The sequence below is a fragment of the Panthera uncia genome, chromosome F2 (assembly GCF_023721935.1).
Source record: "Panthera uncia isolate 11264 chromosome F2, Puncia_PCG_1.0, whole genome shotgun sequence".
Classification (NCBI taxonomy): Eukaryota; Metazoa; Chordata; class Mammalia; order Carnivora; family Felidae; genus Panthera; species Panthera uncia.
The window spans coordinates 19,337,568-19,355,047 of NC_064812.1; the positions used below are offsets into that span (position 1 = coordinate 19,337,568).

A 17,480-nucleotide genomic window follows, 5' to 3' on the forward strand; every position below is an offset into this window, starting at 1 on the left:
AGTCATTGTCAGTCATTTTGATTTTTATGACATGAAATCAGAGATTTTATTTATTTAAAAAATTTTTTTAAGTTTATTTATTACAGAGAAACAGAGAATAAGCGGGGGAGGGGCAGAGAGAGAGAGGGGTGGGGAGACAGAAGCCCAAGCAGGCTCTCCCCGATGCAGGGCTTGAACTCATAAAACTGGGTGATTGTGACTGGAACTGAAATCAAGAGTCAGATGCTCAACCGAGCCACCCAGGCACCTCTGAAATCAGAGATTTTAAAACTCTTTCACAGGATACCAGGAAAATCCCAACTGGAATTAGCCCTCAGGAGATTTTGTGAACTTACTGAACTTTTTTCTGTGAACATTATTTCTCAGTGGGGCATATTTCTTATGTCCCCAAAATAGCTTCTCATCTCCTCAGTATAGCACTCACCTGTTTTCCAAGTGCAATCAATGTTAAGCTCAGAAAGCAAACAACAGAATTGTTGCCACCAAGAGGCAAAAAAGCTTTATATTTATTGACTCCAGGGTATATATCAAAAAGGAAACTCATGCAGTCATGTCTTATTTTTTTTATTTTAGTATTTAAAAGACCCCATATTGTTGCATTAGTATTTCAGTCTGCATGAAAATACATTATTGGCTATAGATTGATGTTTCAGGTTAAATAGTATGAAACTGGGGCGCCTGGGTGGCTCAGTCAGTGAAGTGTCCGACTTCGTCCCAGGTCATATCATCGTCTGTGGGTTCGAGCCCCGCTTCGGGCTCTGTGCTGACAGCTCAGAGCCTGGAGCCTGCTTCAGATTCTGTGTCTCCCTCTCTCTCTGACCCTCCTCCATTCATGCTCTGTCTCTCTGTGTCTCAAAAATAAATAAACATTTTTTTAAAATTTAATTAAAAAAAAGGCACTGGGGTGGCTCAGTTGGTTAAGCGTCTGACTTCGGCTCAGGTCATGATCTCACAGTTCATGAGTTCAAGCCCCACGTCGGGCTCTGTGCTGACAGCTCAGAGCCTGGAGCCTGCTTCGGATTCTGTGCCTCCCTCTCTCTCTGCCCCATCCCCACTCATGCTCTGTCTCTCTCTGTCTTAAAAATAAATAAAACATTAAATAGTATGAAACTAACATTTCTGCAGGTCAAAACATTATTGGGTATCAGCAATTTTAGAAGTTCAACTTAATACACACATATGAAAATACAAGCTGTGAAATTTTTAGATCCATGAAACAAAAGAACATGCATTTACTTAACTGGGACCTTTGGAATTCAGATAATCTTTCCTCTTTTTCCCTTGCTTTGACAGAAAATCATTAGCCAGTACACATTCTAGTCGCCCAATTGTTCATTTGTTAACAATAATACAATGTAAACAAAGATTAAAATGCAGTCTCTTCAAAATCACAATTGAAGAAGATGCTCCAGCTTCTGGTTTCTATATAGTTTCTCTTATAAAATTTCAAACCATAATAAGACTTACCTGTGGTAAAAATTCCAGTCAGGGGCTCTGACTGCCCTTCATCATAGATAGAGAAAATGGCGACCGTGTACTCGGTGAGTGGCGTTAAGCCCTTCAGAGGGAAGGTGGTAACAGGGTCGACTTCAACCTGCAAAAGAGAGAAGTCATAATAGCTATACAGGATACTCTCTAGACACAAGAAGTATAGGCATTTTATTATTGTCTGTAGTTTATTTGGCCTGGCAGCTGAGCTCTAAATACTTCAAAAATTACTGAATTATACAAACAACTTCTATATTACACATTTCTAATCTTCAACTTTAAATAGATTATCTATCAGTTAATTCTCAGGATGTCTTTGCAACCAATATTATTCCCACCCGTTAAAGACATAGAAAGGAAAGTGCACACAATTTACAGTGCTACTAGAAATAAATCTAATGTTTCCAGCCTGATCAGCTAGGGGTGGCCAGTTTTTGGCTTCACGGCCTGGACTCCACTAACTTGTGACTAAGTAACACACAATAACTTCTATACAAGCTGCACAGATGAGCAGCCATGCAGGGGATATCCATACAAAGATAATAGTAAATATGTGAAATATCCCTTTATCTTTATGTCACAGAAAGACATATTTGGGAAAGATTATGTACCGATCTCTTTAGAGGGCATAAGGGATGAAGCCCAAGGATAAGGACCTAGGGTATAGCAAAGGGAAGGATTAGAAATAGGAACAGCAAAAAATGAAGAAAGAAACCATAAAGTAAGAAGAAATGGAAGCAGGATCTAGAATACAGAACCCTGAGCAAAACCATCCTCGACTAAGAGAAAAAATAGATGCAGCTTTATCACTGAAAGGTTGGATCTTGGGCCTCTGAGGTATGTTGCAATGAGGGCATATTATAGACCAAGTAAGTGGTGTCCCGCTTAAGCACTTTCTATACATTCTCTCATTTAACCCTCACAAAACCCCTATAAGAGAGGTACTAACAATAAGACACTCACTCTAGCTATAAAGAGACTTGGGGAATTGAAGAAATGAATCTATTTACCTGAAAGCAGACTCTGCCCAAAAAAAAAGATCCCACTTAAAATATTTTCAAGAGACATTCAGAGCAATGTCAGTGAGACCTGTTATTTATGATACTAACGATGACTAACCTTGAGAGTACCTGAAGTTAAGGGGAAAGTGACTAAGCTTCCTGTAGGGATTTGCTCATAGCAGTCAATGTGACCTTTATCAAAATCTAAAATGAGTCATTTTCCTACTTAAAACCTTCCTTGGCTATCAATTGCCTTCCAAACCAAAACAGAGCATCCCGCAGCCTTGGCTTTGCATCATCTGGAGCAGTGATCATTTTTCTTGCCATAGTTCTTTAAAAAAAAAAAAATCATTTCTTTATTTTTGAGAGAGAGAGAGAGCACACGTGAGTAGGGGGAGGGGCAGAGAGAGAGAGAGAGAGACAGAGAGAATCCCAAGCAGGCTCTTCTGCTGTCAGCATAAAGCCCGATGTAGGGATCAATCACATAAACCATGAGATCATGACCTGAGCGGAAATCAAGAGTTGGACACTTAACCAACTGAGCCACCCAGGCACCCTTCTTGCCGAAGTTCTAATCACCTGCTGAGCCCCAGTCACACTGACCTGTCAGGTCCATGTCTTTCCCACCTCAGGGCCTTTGCATGCACAATTCATTCTGTCTGGGACCCTCTCTCCCTAGCTCTTTTCAAAACTAGACTTATGTCATCTCTCAGGACTGTGCTTAACTTTTACCTCCTCACAGGGGGTTTCTCTTTCCACCTATCTCATGGTGTTACCCCCTAACATCGTCCTTTTTTGTTCCTTCCCCAGTACTAAACACAGCCTGATATTATTTTATATCCTATGCATTGAGTGTAAGCCCCCTCAGGGCAGGACCTTGCTTTGCTCCTTCAGTACTGCGTGTTGAATTATATTTGCTTTTGAGTACATAGAGGAGACACCAAATCTCCTTTTTAAGAGAGATAAGAAAGGGCTCATCTGAACTAAGAACCAATCCAGAAACCATATGCATCACTAAGAAATCAACCACAGGTCAAAAAGGAGAGGGTCAGCCCTGGAGGAGGAGCTTCCATTTTCACACAATAGGAGCCCTGAGCCACTCTGCCAGAGAGGGCCAACCATCCCCAGCCTTCTCAGCTACCCCAGCTGAGACACCAGACACAGAAGTGAAGTCATCTTGGAAGGTCTGGCCCAGTCCAGCTCCCACACGAATGCAAGAGTCACCTCGGCTGACACTACAAGGAGCAGCAGAGCCAAGCTGTCCTTGCTGAGCTCTGCCCAGGTTACATAATCATGGATTGTCTTTTTCAGCTGGGCTGTTAGTTACACAGCAGGAGTTAACTGAAAATACGGGGTTATCTTCTTCTGAGTCTGGGCCTGATAATATTATAGGTCATCCTTAGCATTTAATGTTTACTTTGGTTCGGGCATTGTCTGTATGGTTCACGTGTATTAGTTCACTTAATCGTTAGCCCACAGTCTTGTAGTCTAGCTAATCTTTATGCTTAATTTGAAGACGGTAAACTTGAGACTCTGAAAAGTTAAGGAACGTGCCCAGTGGAAAACCAGCTAGTACCTAGTACCTCCACACAAATGTTTCAGATTCTAAATCCTACGCTTGTAAACACTATTTACAGTATGGCCTCATTACTTCAACTCACAGAAAAGACAAATGCATATTTAAAATATGAGTTCAAGACATGTTCTTCTAAGTTATATTTGCATATTGCTTCTGTTGTTTTGGATTATAATAGCTGAGTTTAGGGGCACCTGAGTGGCTCAGTCGGTTAAGCATCCGACTTCGGCTTAGGTCATGATCTCGTGGTTTGTGGGTTCCAGCCCCGCGTGGGGCTCTGTGCTGACAGCTCAGAGCCTGGAGCCTGCTTTGGATTCTGTGTGTCCCTCTTTCTTTGCCCCTCCCCTGCTCGCACTCTCTCCTCTCTCTCTCTCTCTCTGAAAAATAAATATTAAAAAAAAAACTTAAAAAAATAATAGCTGAGTCTATCTACTGAGCACTCACGATGTGTCAAGAACTTTACATTCATTGTCTTATTTAGCCTCCTCCTCCCCCCACCAAACCCTGGGTATTTATAATAGCTATTTCACAAAGAAGGAATAGGAGGCCCAAAGATCTTTAACTAGCTTTCCAGATACAAAACTATTAACTGGAATGGATACTTATGCCTTGACCTCTAAGTCTCAAATCTGTGACCAATAGCAATTTAGTGAGGATATCAAACATCCACAAAAGCAGTTAAAAATTAAAGTTTCTCAGGTACACCAAGAGATGAAAAGGGGAATAGTGTGTATATACACACACAGTTTTGCCCCTTTATATACGTATTTATATATATAAAAGCATATATGTGTAAGTGTATACCTTTTCAATATGTTTCTACATATATCCTTGTATCTGTTGAAAAGATCTATTTTATTTATTAAAGCATTTTATTTGACTCTGAACAGACCATATTTTATGCATTAACTATTGATTATTTTATTTGACCAAATGAAACCTTTAAGGTGTCATATATTTTTGTTAGTTATGTTTTAGACTAAGTTCTGGAACTGATTCTGTTGGTAGGACTTTCAAGATGTAGAAGAATTTGGGAAAATGATAACAAATGACCATGATCTCACGGTTATGCAACCATTTTTGAAAATTTTTCAAACAGTCTGGCTTAAAAGCTTAATTTCAGCCTAATTCTGGGAGGGATGAAGATAGAGCCCTTGATGAGGAAAGAGGGACTGGGCTCCACTTTGGGCTCTGTTGTTGAGTCATAGCTGTCGGGAACTGGACTTGCCTTGGAGTCTGAAAACTGGCCTTTTATGTATAAAACTCAAATGGCAGCACTTTAGTTTTCCATCATGCTTGTACATTTCCCCAAATCCCCTCCCTAGCACATGCTATCTAAGACGGCTCTGTCTTCCGTTTGACAACATGTTTTCAGCATGTTTCTCTAAGGATTGCATGAGGGGGCTCTCGGAACAGTGGCTGGCTCAAGGTAAGTGCTCAACACGTGTGAGCCACCATCATCATCATCATCATCATCATCATCATCATCACCGACATTTGGGTGCTCTGTTTTATTTTTCTTCCTTGGTCTCCAAGCAGTCGGGGAGACAGGTAATGCAGAAAGGATACAAGGAAGAGGAAGTGAAGGAAGGAAGTTGGGAGGAACAGGAGGTAAAGCACAGATATATAACATGTAAACAAAAGCTTACAATCAATTGCATGTTACATAGAAGTAGATTTTATTTGGGACATTTTAAAGTTCCTTTCAGAATGTACTGGAAATTTCCTAAATACCCAATTGTAGTATTACCTATAAGTAAAAGCTTAATTAATACAAGTTAAAGTTAAAGTTATTAAAATATGGTAGGAATACTCACCCTTAAAGTCATATATTAGGCAAATCAGTAATATTACAAATTAGGCAAAGTAATATTGCATGTAAACAAAAGACATTTGTCTAGCCACATCTAATCTCAATTGCATGGTTAAGAATTAAGAAATGAGAACACACACACCCACCCATACACACACACACACACACACACACACACACACACACACACACACACCAGTTAAGTTGGAAATGTTACAAAACCACACATTGTTTATGTATTTTACTCAAACAATGTTTTCTCAGATTTTCATTTGTAGTCCATTTTCTCATGTTTTAAATTCGGTTTTACTAAATACAGTTTTCTAGTTTTCCAGCACAACACAAAGTAGAAATAGTAAGTGCCAAAGGCATCTCCAAGATTGAAAACCCTACAAAAAAAGCATATGTAGCTCTCAACAAATATATAGTCTGGGGTCATTCTTCATTAAGGCAAATAAATAAAATATCATAAGAGGCCACCACAGCTATATATTTTTTAAGTGGATGTTAAGTAGATTTCTTGTGCTGATCATTTTACAATATATACAAATATCAAATAACAGCAAATGTGCAGTATTGTCCATTCATTACCCAATGTCCTGTATGAGGGGCCATTCTGCAAACTACTGTTTGGATTTAATTGTAGGAAACAGTTTGTCTCTGCAAATGAAAATAGTTTCTTTATTTGGTCAGAAACTAGAAGTGATGTAATCCAACATACTTCCCTCTTGGTCTTAATTTCTTGGACCAAGCTGAGGAAAAATAATAATAACTCTGCTATCAATCCTGTTAAAATATATTCCCAAGGAAAGAATTAATGAAAAGTATTAGTCACTGAGTATAAGATACTGCATCATCATGAGTTTTAATAAGTTCTGTTATTTCAAAGCATCTTCCTACACAAAACTTGAATTCTTCAGTTTTGTATTTAACTCATCTGACCTACATCTTTCAGATGTTAGTTTACTCAACAGCAGGATACCCTGGATAACACTGTCATTATTTCTCGTTTACAACATCTAGGAAGACACCTACTTCTCCACCTCCTTCCACAGGGGCAGACTATATACTTCAAAGATGGCCACATCAACATATGTCTCCCATCCCTCCTGCCTCCCGCCATAGGAGGGACCTGTGTTCCTCCCCATGTTGAATCCATGTAGAGACTTGTGATATCTCCTACCAGTGGAGTGTGGCAGAAGGTGACACAGCTTCCACTTAGCACATGTTTGCACTCTCTCTCTCTCTGTCTCTCTGTCTCTCTCCCTGTCTCTCTGGACACATGTCTAGGGACTCCTGAGCAAACATGCAAAAAGTCTAATTCCCCTACAGCTGCCATGCTGGAGGGATCATGTGAAGAGGCTACTTAGAGATACAGAGAGCTGTGCTGGCTCCCGGCTGATTCAGTCTTCCCAGACCAGGCACCAGACATAGGAATGAAGGAGCCATTATGATGACACCAGCTCCAGCCACTCTCTGGCTACCATCTCATGAGTGACCCCAAGCCAGAACTACATGTCCAAGTAGTTGACACATTAATTCCTGACACACAGAAACCATGAGATAAAATAAACAATTAGTATTGTTTTAAGCCATTATAGTTTGGGATGATTTGGTTCTGCAGCCATTAAAAACTAATATACAACTGCCAAAAGAAAAGACATTGTGGGGTGCCTGGACGGCTCAGTCGGTTAAGCCTCCAACTTCGGTTCAGGTCATGATCTCATAGTTCATGGGTTCGGGCCCCATGTTGGGCTCTGTGCTGACAGCTCGGAGCCTGGACGCTGCTTTAGATTCTGTGTCTCCCTCGCTCTCTGCCCCTCCCCCGCTTGCACTCTGCCACTCTCTCTTTCTCTCTCTCTCTCAAAAATAAATAAACATTTCAAAAAATTAAAAAAAAAGACATTGTGATCCACAGTTTACCTCATTAATTTCAGTCCCATCTGCGTTGTTATACACAATTCGATAACCAGTGACCTGTCTTGAAGCTGGGTCCCAGGCTAACCGAGCACTGTTAGAGCCAACATTGGAGATTCTCAGGTTTCTTGGTGGACTTAAAGGCACTTTGCAGTAAGAGGAATAGAACATAATTAAAATGTTAAATAATATATATGTTAAAAAGCCACAAAACCCCCAGTATCTTTGACTTCTGAACTACTTACATATGAAAAATTTCACCCAGACAATAACTTATAACAAAGAAAATTAACAAATTAACAAAGAAAAAACTTTCCTTTTAAAGAATGAATAGTATTGATAAATTATCCATGCTAAGAAATAAGTAAGATTTAGATAAATTCTTTGTGCCCTTCTTCTCCAATCAAGGCTATTATTATGACCTGCTGTAAATAAGAAACCTAATGGATCAAAAACCAGAGCACCTGAAATTAAATCTTAGCTATTTCATTCAACTGTCATATGATTCTGGCAAAGTCACTCTACTCCTCCTCTCTGCAATTTCCCATGTGTAAAATGAGGTTGATGGCCTCTGTCCTTTCCATCTAGGTATCCATTAGGCACTTCCAACTTAACTTGTCCAAAACTGAACCACTGACTCAGCCATCTCTTCCAATCTTCTCTCAATCTCTCCCTCTGAGCAAACAGAAATTCCATTCTTCCCACTGCTTAGGCCAGAAACCTTTGAGTCATCGAAGATTCAGGTTTCTGAACATGTCACCTTCTCACTGAAGTATTCCATGATCACTGTATGTAAAGTAATCCTTCCACTCCAATGCTACCTTTTACCCCTGATTTATTTTTTTATATTGCACTTTTATTGGTCTACTATATCTCTCACTCAATATACTGTAATTTTAGAGGATTAGGGATTAATTTTGTTCTTGGCTTTATCCCCAATATAGCAGGTTCTCAATATATATTTGTTGACTCAAGGAGTAGGAGTCCTGCCCCGGATAAATCCCAGTGGCTTTGTGAAACTAAATAAAAACAAACACTTTGCTGTTGTTCTAAAACTATTTAAAGAGGTAATCGTATTTCTGCAGATTCTTGACCATCAATTCCACAGCTTTTTGTACTTCTTCAAGGCCCCCCCTTCCAATTCAACAGATTAAAATTTATCAATAATCTTTGACAGTTTCGTGAGCTTTTACAGGTTTACAGTAAAAACAATTGTGAAGGTCTATCACGTGCTCTGTATGAATCCGAGAAGATCTGGAGCTGATCATTATGACAACTCATGTATCTCATTAAACCCTGACAATAGACTGCAAAGAGATTACAACATCCCCATTATATAGGTCATAAGACTGAGGTAACTTGGCCAAAGTCGCAGTTGGAGCAGAAGAGCACTTAGAGTCTAACCCAGGCAATTGATCATTGATGTGAGAGCCTGTGACACAGTGCTGATAGGGCCAGCAGAAAAAAAACCTAGAACACAAATAACCATGGTTGTCAGCCATAGCCACCAAGTATAATGCTTCCTCACCCCAAAGGCCAATTATTTTCATTAATTCAATACACGTTGATTATTTGTCATTAAAGAGCCTATAGAACTTAGTGACTCTCTTAATACTTAAGGGGCTGGAGTGAAAGTATAGGAGAGAGAAAAGCAATAGAATTATTTCAAGAATTGTGCACACTTTGCTCTAAAATTTTCTGGAGTCCAGTTAAATATAGCAGCATGGTGGAACAATGTCTAGTTTCCTTACTGCATTAAAAATGCCAGTCCTCAGGGTGCCTGGGTGGCTCAGTCGGTTGAACATCCAACTTCTGCTCAGGTCATGATCTCACGGTTTGTGAGTTTGAGACCTGCAACAGGCTCTGTGCTGACAGCTCAGAGCCTGGAGCCTGCTTCAGATTCTGTGTCTCCCTCTCTTTCTGGCCCTCCCCTACTCATACTCTGTCTCTCTGTCTTTCAAAAATAAATAAATGTTAAAAAAATTTTTTTTGATAACAACCAAAAAAAACAATGCCCATCCTAGGAACAGGTACCCAGGGACATCACTTTTTAGGACTGCCCCCTCCTTTCTTTTAATCAGCTAGTACATTTCCTTCCCCTAAATAAAATTTACATTTTCTAAAGTTACAATTAGCTCTTAAGAAGTTTCAACTTAAACCAGTATTTCCAATTTAGAATCCCAACATTTATTTGGGTTTTTATTACAGCATTTCTTCTGAACAATTGAATGGCTCACGTGTCGTTTCTTGGCCCGTAACAGGATCGCTGGCCTCTTCTCCAAACATAGCATAAACTGTAACTGTGTATTCCGTATTGGGCAACAACCCACTCAATTCAATATCTGTGTGGGTCTCTCCAATTTTCATCTGAAAAGAACACACGTTATCAGATCATTTGCCAGTGTGCACCACACCTGGTGATCAGAGTGCAACTGAGTTAAGGTGAGAATTCTGTCTCCTTGCAACCCCTTATTCAGACAGGCTTCAGTCATAATTTTTCACTGTCTCGTGTCACTTTATATTAGGAACAGATGCCACGGGACCGTACAAAAATGAATGTACCACGCGTGCTGTTTTAGGATAACTCTTTACATCTGGACAAGTAGTAATCTCAGAGAGGATAACAGTGTCAAAAATTCAGTCCTCAAAGGACTGTGGGTGGAACTGAGTCACAAATGTTGTCTAGAAAGAGTATAAGCTCGAAGCAAGCTGGGGACACAGCCAAGTGGGCACCTCTCACCACTGGCTAATTCTAACCACTCCCTAGGCTGGGTGCCCAGTGTTTGCCTCAAGCCTGATTGAACTGGACCAGTTTTGTCGCTCCATTCAACAAAGGGGCCCGTGCACTTGGGATCGCAGTTTTCTCCCAGGATTCAGAAGAGATCAACAGTCAACCCACCTTGACCTCCAATGCTGCAATTTGCTTTTTGATTCCAGAATGATTTTTCTGACCCTTGAAGTCAAAGAAACTAGCCAACATTCTCAGCAGTGTGACAAGTGCATCACAGCATGGTTTTATTTTTGTTTTGGAAGAAAGAAAAATATCTCCATAGTCAGTCTCCAGCCACACAACTGCCAATGTTATGGTCAAATTAGAAATTTTAATGTCGAAGTATTTCAACATATAGAAAATAAATGTGGAGAAAAGAATATAATTCACCCTCCACACACCACTCAAATTTAAGAGATAGGAACATTTTGTCATATTGACTTCCGATCTTATTTTAAAAAGAGCTAATATATTCAGATAAAACCAAAGTTCTGTCTCGTTCTTTCTGTTCACTACCTCCACCCTAGGGATGAGATGCATCTTACTGATCCAGTTTTTTACTTCTACTGTGTTTATATCTGTAAATCATATATAGTTCTGTATGTTTAACTATATACATAAATGGAACCATGTGAACATAATTTTTTGCAATTTTTTTCTCTGTCAATACTATGTTTATCCACATTGATATAAGGGGACAGAGATGATATTTATATTTTTTATGGTATTTGTTTGTATAAATATGTTGCCATTTTCCATTCCTCTATTGATGAACATGTTGGTCGTCTGCAACATTCTGTTCTGACCAAGTGCTCGCATCCAAAAAAAGCCTTGCAGGAGGTTTCCTTAAGATATATTCCTAAAAAAAATGGTACATATCTTCAACTTGATGATATTATTTCAAATTATTCTCCAAGCAGCTGTACCAATTTGCATACCAATTTACATGAATGATTCTGTTTCCTGTACACTCACTAATATGCAGTTATTATTGGACTTTAAAAACTGTTTGCTAATCTACTGGGTGTGAACTGGTATTTCCTTTCTTTCTTATTTTTTTTTTCCTTCTTGGTGAAGCTGATCATCTTTCTAACATCATTTTTGAAGTCTCCCTTCTGCCAAAATAATTCAGATCAACATTAAATCCAAATGAAGTAAAGCTGTCTAAGCCCTGGAAATAAGAAAAAACCCACATGTCACCAATGCTCTGTTCCTGATACTCAGATTCACCACATTTTTCGTCCTAAACATTTCTGTCGCCAGAGGCAATGTTAAAGACAATGGTTAGACAATATCAAAGACTTGAGTTATGAACTCCCCCCTATTAATCACTCTATCTGCCTGGTCTCACACTCCCAAGTGTTACAGACATTTCCTCTTTATTCCTCGAATATCTATATTATAGTCATCATTCCCTATAAATTAAAAACAAAGACTAAATCATTTGAAAGTCAAAGATTCAACATTTAAAATGGAATACATGCAAAAAAAAAAAAATCCATACCAATGCAATACATTTTCTACTTCTCAAATTGGTAAGAAAAAGTTTCTAAGTCAGTGAACATAGAGGGAAATAGCCATTTGTGAATTGCATACAGCAATATAAATTATAACAAATTTCTCTAGAATCATTTGCTAATGCTTAGCATAAGCCTTAATAATTTGCATGCCATCTGAAAAAAGAAACTCCGTTTCTACAAATGTATCCTAAGGAAATAATCTGACAACCTTGCGAAGTTACGTGTTAAGAATGATCACAAAAGCATATTTATACAACACATTATCTAAATGTCCAATAACATGCAATTAATTAAACATGACCTGGTACAAACCAACGAACCAACTGTTTAAAAGGAACATATAAAATATTCTCTAATGGTATGAAAAGGTATTCACAATAAACAAAATGAAAACAGAAGACTACAAAACCATTCCCATTTGCTGTGTTTAAAAATGCATTGAAAAGGACTTAAGTAAATGTTAACAATAGCGATTTCTAGGTGGCAGGATTACAGGTGATGTTTTCCCCTTTTTACTAATGTGAATTTTCTAAGTATTATACATTAAATTTTTATAATTAAAAAATCCATTTTCAGGAAGTCAAAGATTCTGGGACTCTAGTAGACAGCAGGTGTTTACCTCTTTTTCATCCCCAGCCAGACCTTCTGTGAGAGGAGCATAGAGGATCAGGTATCCTGAGGCTCCGGGCACTGCATTCCATTTTACCCTCAGACTATTCTCAGTCACATCGTACAGTTCAAGGTCAGAAGCCATGGGTAAAGCAACTGCAAGATAATTTTTTTTTAATCCTCTGCCATTTATCAGCGTGCTTGCTTATTTTTCAGATGATATTCATCCTTAAATATGTTCGTACAGCCATGCAAACCCCTTCTGAGAGGGAAAACACAGTGAATGTTTAAAAGCAGAAACAACATCTTCTAGTTTCTTATAACCCACTACAGTGATGGGCACATTTCTCTGGGAGCCAGTCAAGAGCAAGGAGACTCTTCTGACCATTATTTTATACCCATCACCAAGCATAGAGTCTGACATGAAGCAGCAATTAAAAACAGTCGTGTCACTTAGTAAATGACAGAATGGGTGGTTGAATGAACAAATATATGAGTGAATAGATACCCATCAACAACGCATTCAATCGGAGACAGTGAGGAGACGTGAACGAGTCAGCAGTTAAATTAGTTCATAATATACATTCACCAAACATTTGTTGAGTTAATACATGTATTGCACCCTTAACCACCTAAACATACCCGAGTTTTATGACACCCCTCTCAATAGGCAGCACCTGCCAAGTGCAATTACAGGATGGGCCAATACCACGTATGGCACCGCTATTATTTTCTATGACTTTGATTCAGGATGGCCATCAGGACAACCTGAGAGGAATTCCAGTTTAGGAAAGGCCACTGAAGCAACGCCATACAAAGGCAGACGTTCAATACATACGTGTGGTTTCAGTTCCCCGCAGGCCTTCACTAGCCGTGTGAGCATATATTGCGAAGACTGCTATCTGATATTCAGTTAAAGACATTAAATTTTTCAACACCGTAGAAGATACGCTTCCATCCACCACCACCTGATCAAAGAACAGTTCAAGGAATGAGAATATGAGATTGAATTGAATTGACATGCAGAATTGAAACCAAACAGCAAAATATCTCTAGCAAGAATGTTTCATTAAATTTTTTTTTATTTTTTTAAAGGTTTATTTATTTTGGAGACAGAGAGAGACAGAGTGCAAGCAGGCGAGGGGCAGAGAGAGAGGGAGACACAGAATCCGAGGCAGGCTCCAAATTCCGAGCTGTCAGCACAGAGCCTGACGCGGGGCTTGAACTCACAAATTGCGATATCGTGGCCTGAGCCGAAGTTGGATCCTTAACTGACTAAGCCACCCAGGCGCCCCTCATTAAATATTTTCTTACTTGTGCCACATCCTCTTTTGCACTGTGGCAGTTAATTCTCCTTGAATTCCTATGTGAAGCGAGGCACCTTTCATGGAATATATCCAAAAGTCCCTTATTAATCCATACCCGACGGAGAGTGTCTTTCCCTGGCTAACTGTTATCCTAACCACCTCTACTTAAAACAGTTGACGTGTGATATTTTTCCATGGAGTTTTGGGAAGCATTTAAGTGATTTAGTAGTCATGAAAAAGGACCACTGGAAGCACTTTGTTTTGGGGGGGGGGGGGTCCAGATGATTTAAATCTCCCAGATCTACTTCTCTAACATTCAAGAAAAAAATTAAAAATCTTGCCATAATACATACAAAATTGTGAGACACGTTGAGGTCAATCAGAGGTTGGAACAACAAAAGGTTAAGGTTAGCACTTCAAAAAGAAAGAAAGAAAGGGAAATTTCATCACATTTTAACATATTCCCTGTGACTACTGTGTCAAAGGTAGGAAATGGGAAAGACACAGTCATCTGGCAATAGGTATTCTCTCCTGTGATGGCCAAACCATGAAAAAAGCTGGCTACAGATACTTTACTATGGCTTCTCTATGGCACTAATCTCTCCACAAATGTCTAGGAAATCCCAAACCCTGGAGGACGATATGACCACATAATTTGGAACGTACATACTTCATTAAGGCAGAAAGTTCAGACCACTCCCAAAGTAGAAAGAATACATGAATAGCAAAAAGGGGCTCTGGCCACATAATTAACTACTGATTCCTTCTGCTTTAGAACGTATTGATTTTACAAAGAAGAAAAGTCAAATAAGTCATGTTAGAAATGAACACATGACCAGCCCCGAGGGTTATTTGACAGAGGTGGGAGGAGAAGGTATAAATGCCATAACCAGAGAGATGGGAGAACAAAGTGGACACATGCAAATGTACTTCAGTCCAAAGAATTTTAAATGTTTGTGACAGAATCATCTCCTCATATATGCATTTCTGTCTTGTCCTCACTACAGTGGAAGACTAGAGGGAATGAAAATAATGGTTTGAAAATATCGTCTCCTTATTACCTCGTCTGGTTTTCCGCCCCTGGCAGGATAATACACGACTCTGTATTTTTCCACTTTTCCTGGGGCATGAGTCCAGTTAACCATAAAGCTCCTGGCAGTGACTTCAGAAGTAATCAGCTGTGTAGGCGGCCCAATGGTGGCAAGGGCTGACGCTAGAGTAGAGAAACACATAAAGTGAACCTGTTTCCCAAAGTTACTTCTTATGTACCCAGGAAACCCCATTAGTTAGAAATGCCTATTGGTTTCATGCTACCTCTAATATTTCATTTCTAGCCAAGTTGATTCAATTATTCATTCTGACATTTGAAACACTGAAACATTTAAGTGCCTGTTATGTACCAATCACTATGCTAGGTTCTGAGGATATGGACTTAAATAAGCCAGGCCTTGACTCCAAAATATTTTCTTAAAGACTCTGCTATATAACAATTAAAAAAAAAAAACACAACATTGATTGAGCATGTGTGTATCTAAAGGTACTCTCTTGAGTTCTTTAGAAGTATTCTTTTATTTAACTCTAATAGTTACTATTATTGTTTCCATTTGGTACCAGAGAAAACCAAGGTACAATGAAGTTAAATAATGACCAACTCTCACAATTAGTAAATATCAGAGCTGAGATTGGTACTTGAGTTTTTGACCTAAGTGTCTATATTTTTAAGCATCAAGGGGTACAGTCTTTTCCGAAGACTTCAATTCAACAAATGATCAGTATCTGAAAGTAAAAAGAGAAGAAAAAGCAACTAACATATACTGAATAGCTCAGTATGAGCTAGACACTATATTAGCATTTTGTGTGTATTATATACATGTTAAAACAAATGATTCTATAAAAGATTTGGGACATGTAAATTTAAAAGTCCTTGACCTTTAGGATTTCTTACCATCTAGAGACTTTAGTAACCAGAATAATGATGGGGGGAGGAAACCATAGTTATTGAACACTTGAACACTTAACTGTGGTTAGGAACTATATTATATGCTCTATCAAGAACCACATGCAGTTTTTTTTTTTTTGTGGGAAAAGTCGGTCTCTAAAGTAGTCTCATTAAGATACTCAGAAAAATGTGTTCAAGAAACTACCGCTTGGCTATCCAACCTAGTCCCAAGAGATCTGGTCCAGGGAAAGAGGAATGATGGAAGAGATGTAGCCAAATAGAATCATTCCACGCCCTGGATACAATGAAAGCAGGATATAAAACCAAATTCTCAAAGGAGGTATGGATATCACCCTCTTCTCAGATCACAACCTTGTATGGGGGATGGCAAATAAGGGATGGCAGGACCCAAGGAATACTACAGTGATGAGTTCCTGAGTTTTCCTTTCACCTCATATGTCCTACACATGGAACTAAAGAATCCAGCAACCTAGAAACACCAATAGATACAGACCAAAAAAAAAAAAGCCCCAACAAAGCCTGCTCTCTCCAGCCAAAGGACAAAAAAAGGGTCAGCCTGCCAAGACAGAAAAACTTCAGGCAATAACTGTTCTATTCTCGACAAATACTACACAAAAACCCTGTGGCCCCACCCCTATTCATGTCAGCAAAGGCTACTAAGTGGGTAGCCAACAGTTCCAACTTTCTTGGCTGTAATGGCATGCCCCAACATTCTCCCCCTCCCAGCCCACAGCCAGAGCCGTGTGAGAAAAGGTCAAGTAGGGAAGAGAGATAATCACCCCTGACAGGTGGTAACAAATCTTTCCACCACACCCCCATCTGTGATATCAGTGGAGACCATATGAAGAGCCTGGACTTCCAACCCCACCTACTAGTATTGAAACACCACTCCCTGTCCCCTCTGGGATGGTGTCAGAGGACATCTAGTGGTGAATCAGTACTTGAAGAAATAATGCCTGAAAATTTCCCAAATTTGGCAAAATAAATAAATAAATAAACTACAGATTCAAGGAAATAAGGGTACCCCAAAAAAGGAGCATTGAAACTGACACCAAGGCATACCACAACCAAACTTCTGAAAACTAAACTCAAAAGAAAAATCTTAGGAGCCACAGGGGCAAAATGACACCTTATCTATGGTGGTGGGAAATTCTAGTCACAGCAGATTCCTCATCAGAAACCATGCAGGCCAGAAGGAAGTGGCACATTGTTCAAGTATTAAAACAAAAGAGCTGTCCATCCCAAACTTTATATCTAGCACACATAGCTTTCAAGGATGAAGAGAAAATCAACGCATTCTCAGATGAAATAAAATTAATAATCAGAGGATTTTCCACCAACAGACCTATCCTAAAAGAATGAGTTAAAGGAAGTTCTTTAAATAGAAAAAAAAAAAACCCAATAATGAAAAGAAAGAATCCTGCCACCACAGAAAGGAAGAAAGAATGAGGGCATAAAAATATGGATAAATATACTTTACTTCTCTTTTTGAGTTTCCTAAGTTATGTTTTATAGTTAA

At 39.1% G+C, this 17,480-nt stretch overlaps 1 protein-coding gene across 5 annotated transcripts in view; it reads right to left on the minus strand.

Moving 5' to 3' along the window:
• COL14A1 (collagen type XIV alpha 1 chain) overlaps positions 1-17,480 on the minus strand; it is a 211,034-nt gene that overhangs the window by 130,990 nt on the left and 62,564 nt on the right. For all 5 annotated transcript variants that reach the window (XM_049632956.1, XM_049632953.1, XM_049632952.1 and 2 more), the window contains exons 10-15: positions 15,063-15,214; positions 13,533-13,662; positions 12,705-12,850; positions 10,033-10,162; positions 7,802-7,941; positions 1,468-1,594 (exon numbers count right to left, since the gene is read on the minus strand). In XM_049632956.1, coding sequence (XP_049488913.1) covers positions 1,468-1,594; positions 7,802-7,941; positions 10,033-10,162; positions 12,705-12,850; positions 13,533-13,662; positions 15,063-15,214 — 825 coding nt within the window. The remainder of the gene's footprint in view (positions 1-1,467; positions 1,595-7,801; positions 7,942-10,032; positions 10,163-12,704; positions 12,851-13,532; positions 13,663-15,062; positions 15,215-17,480) is intronic.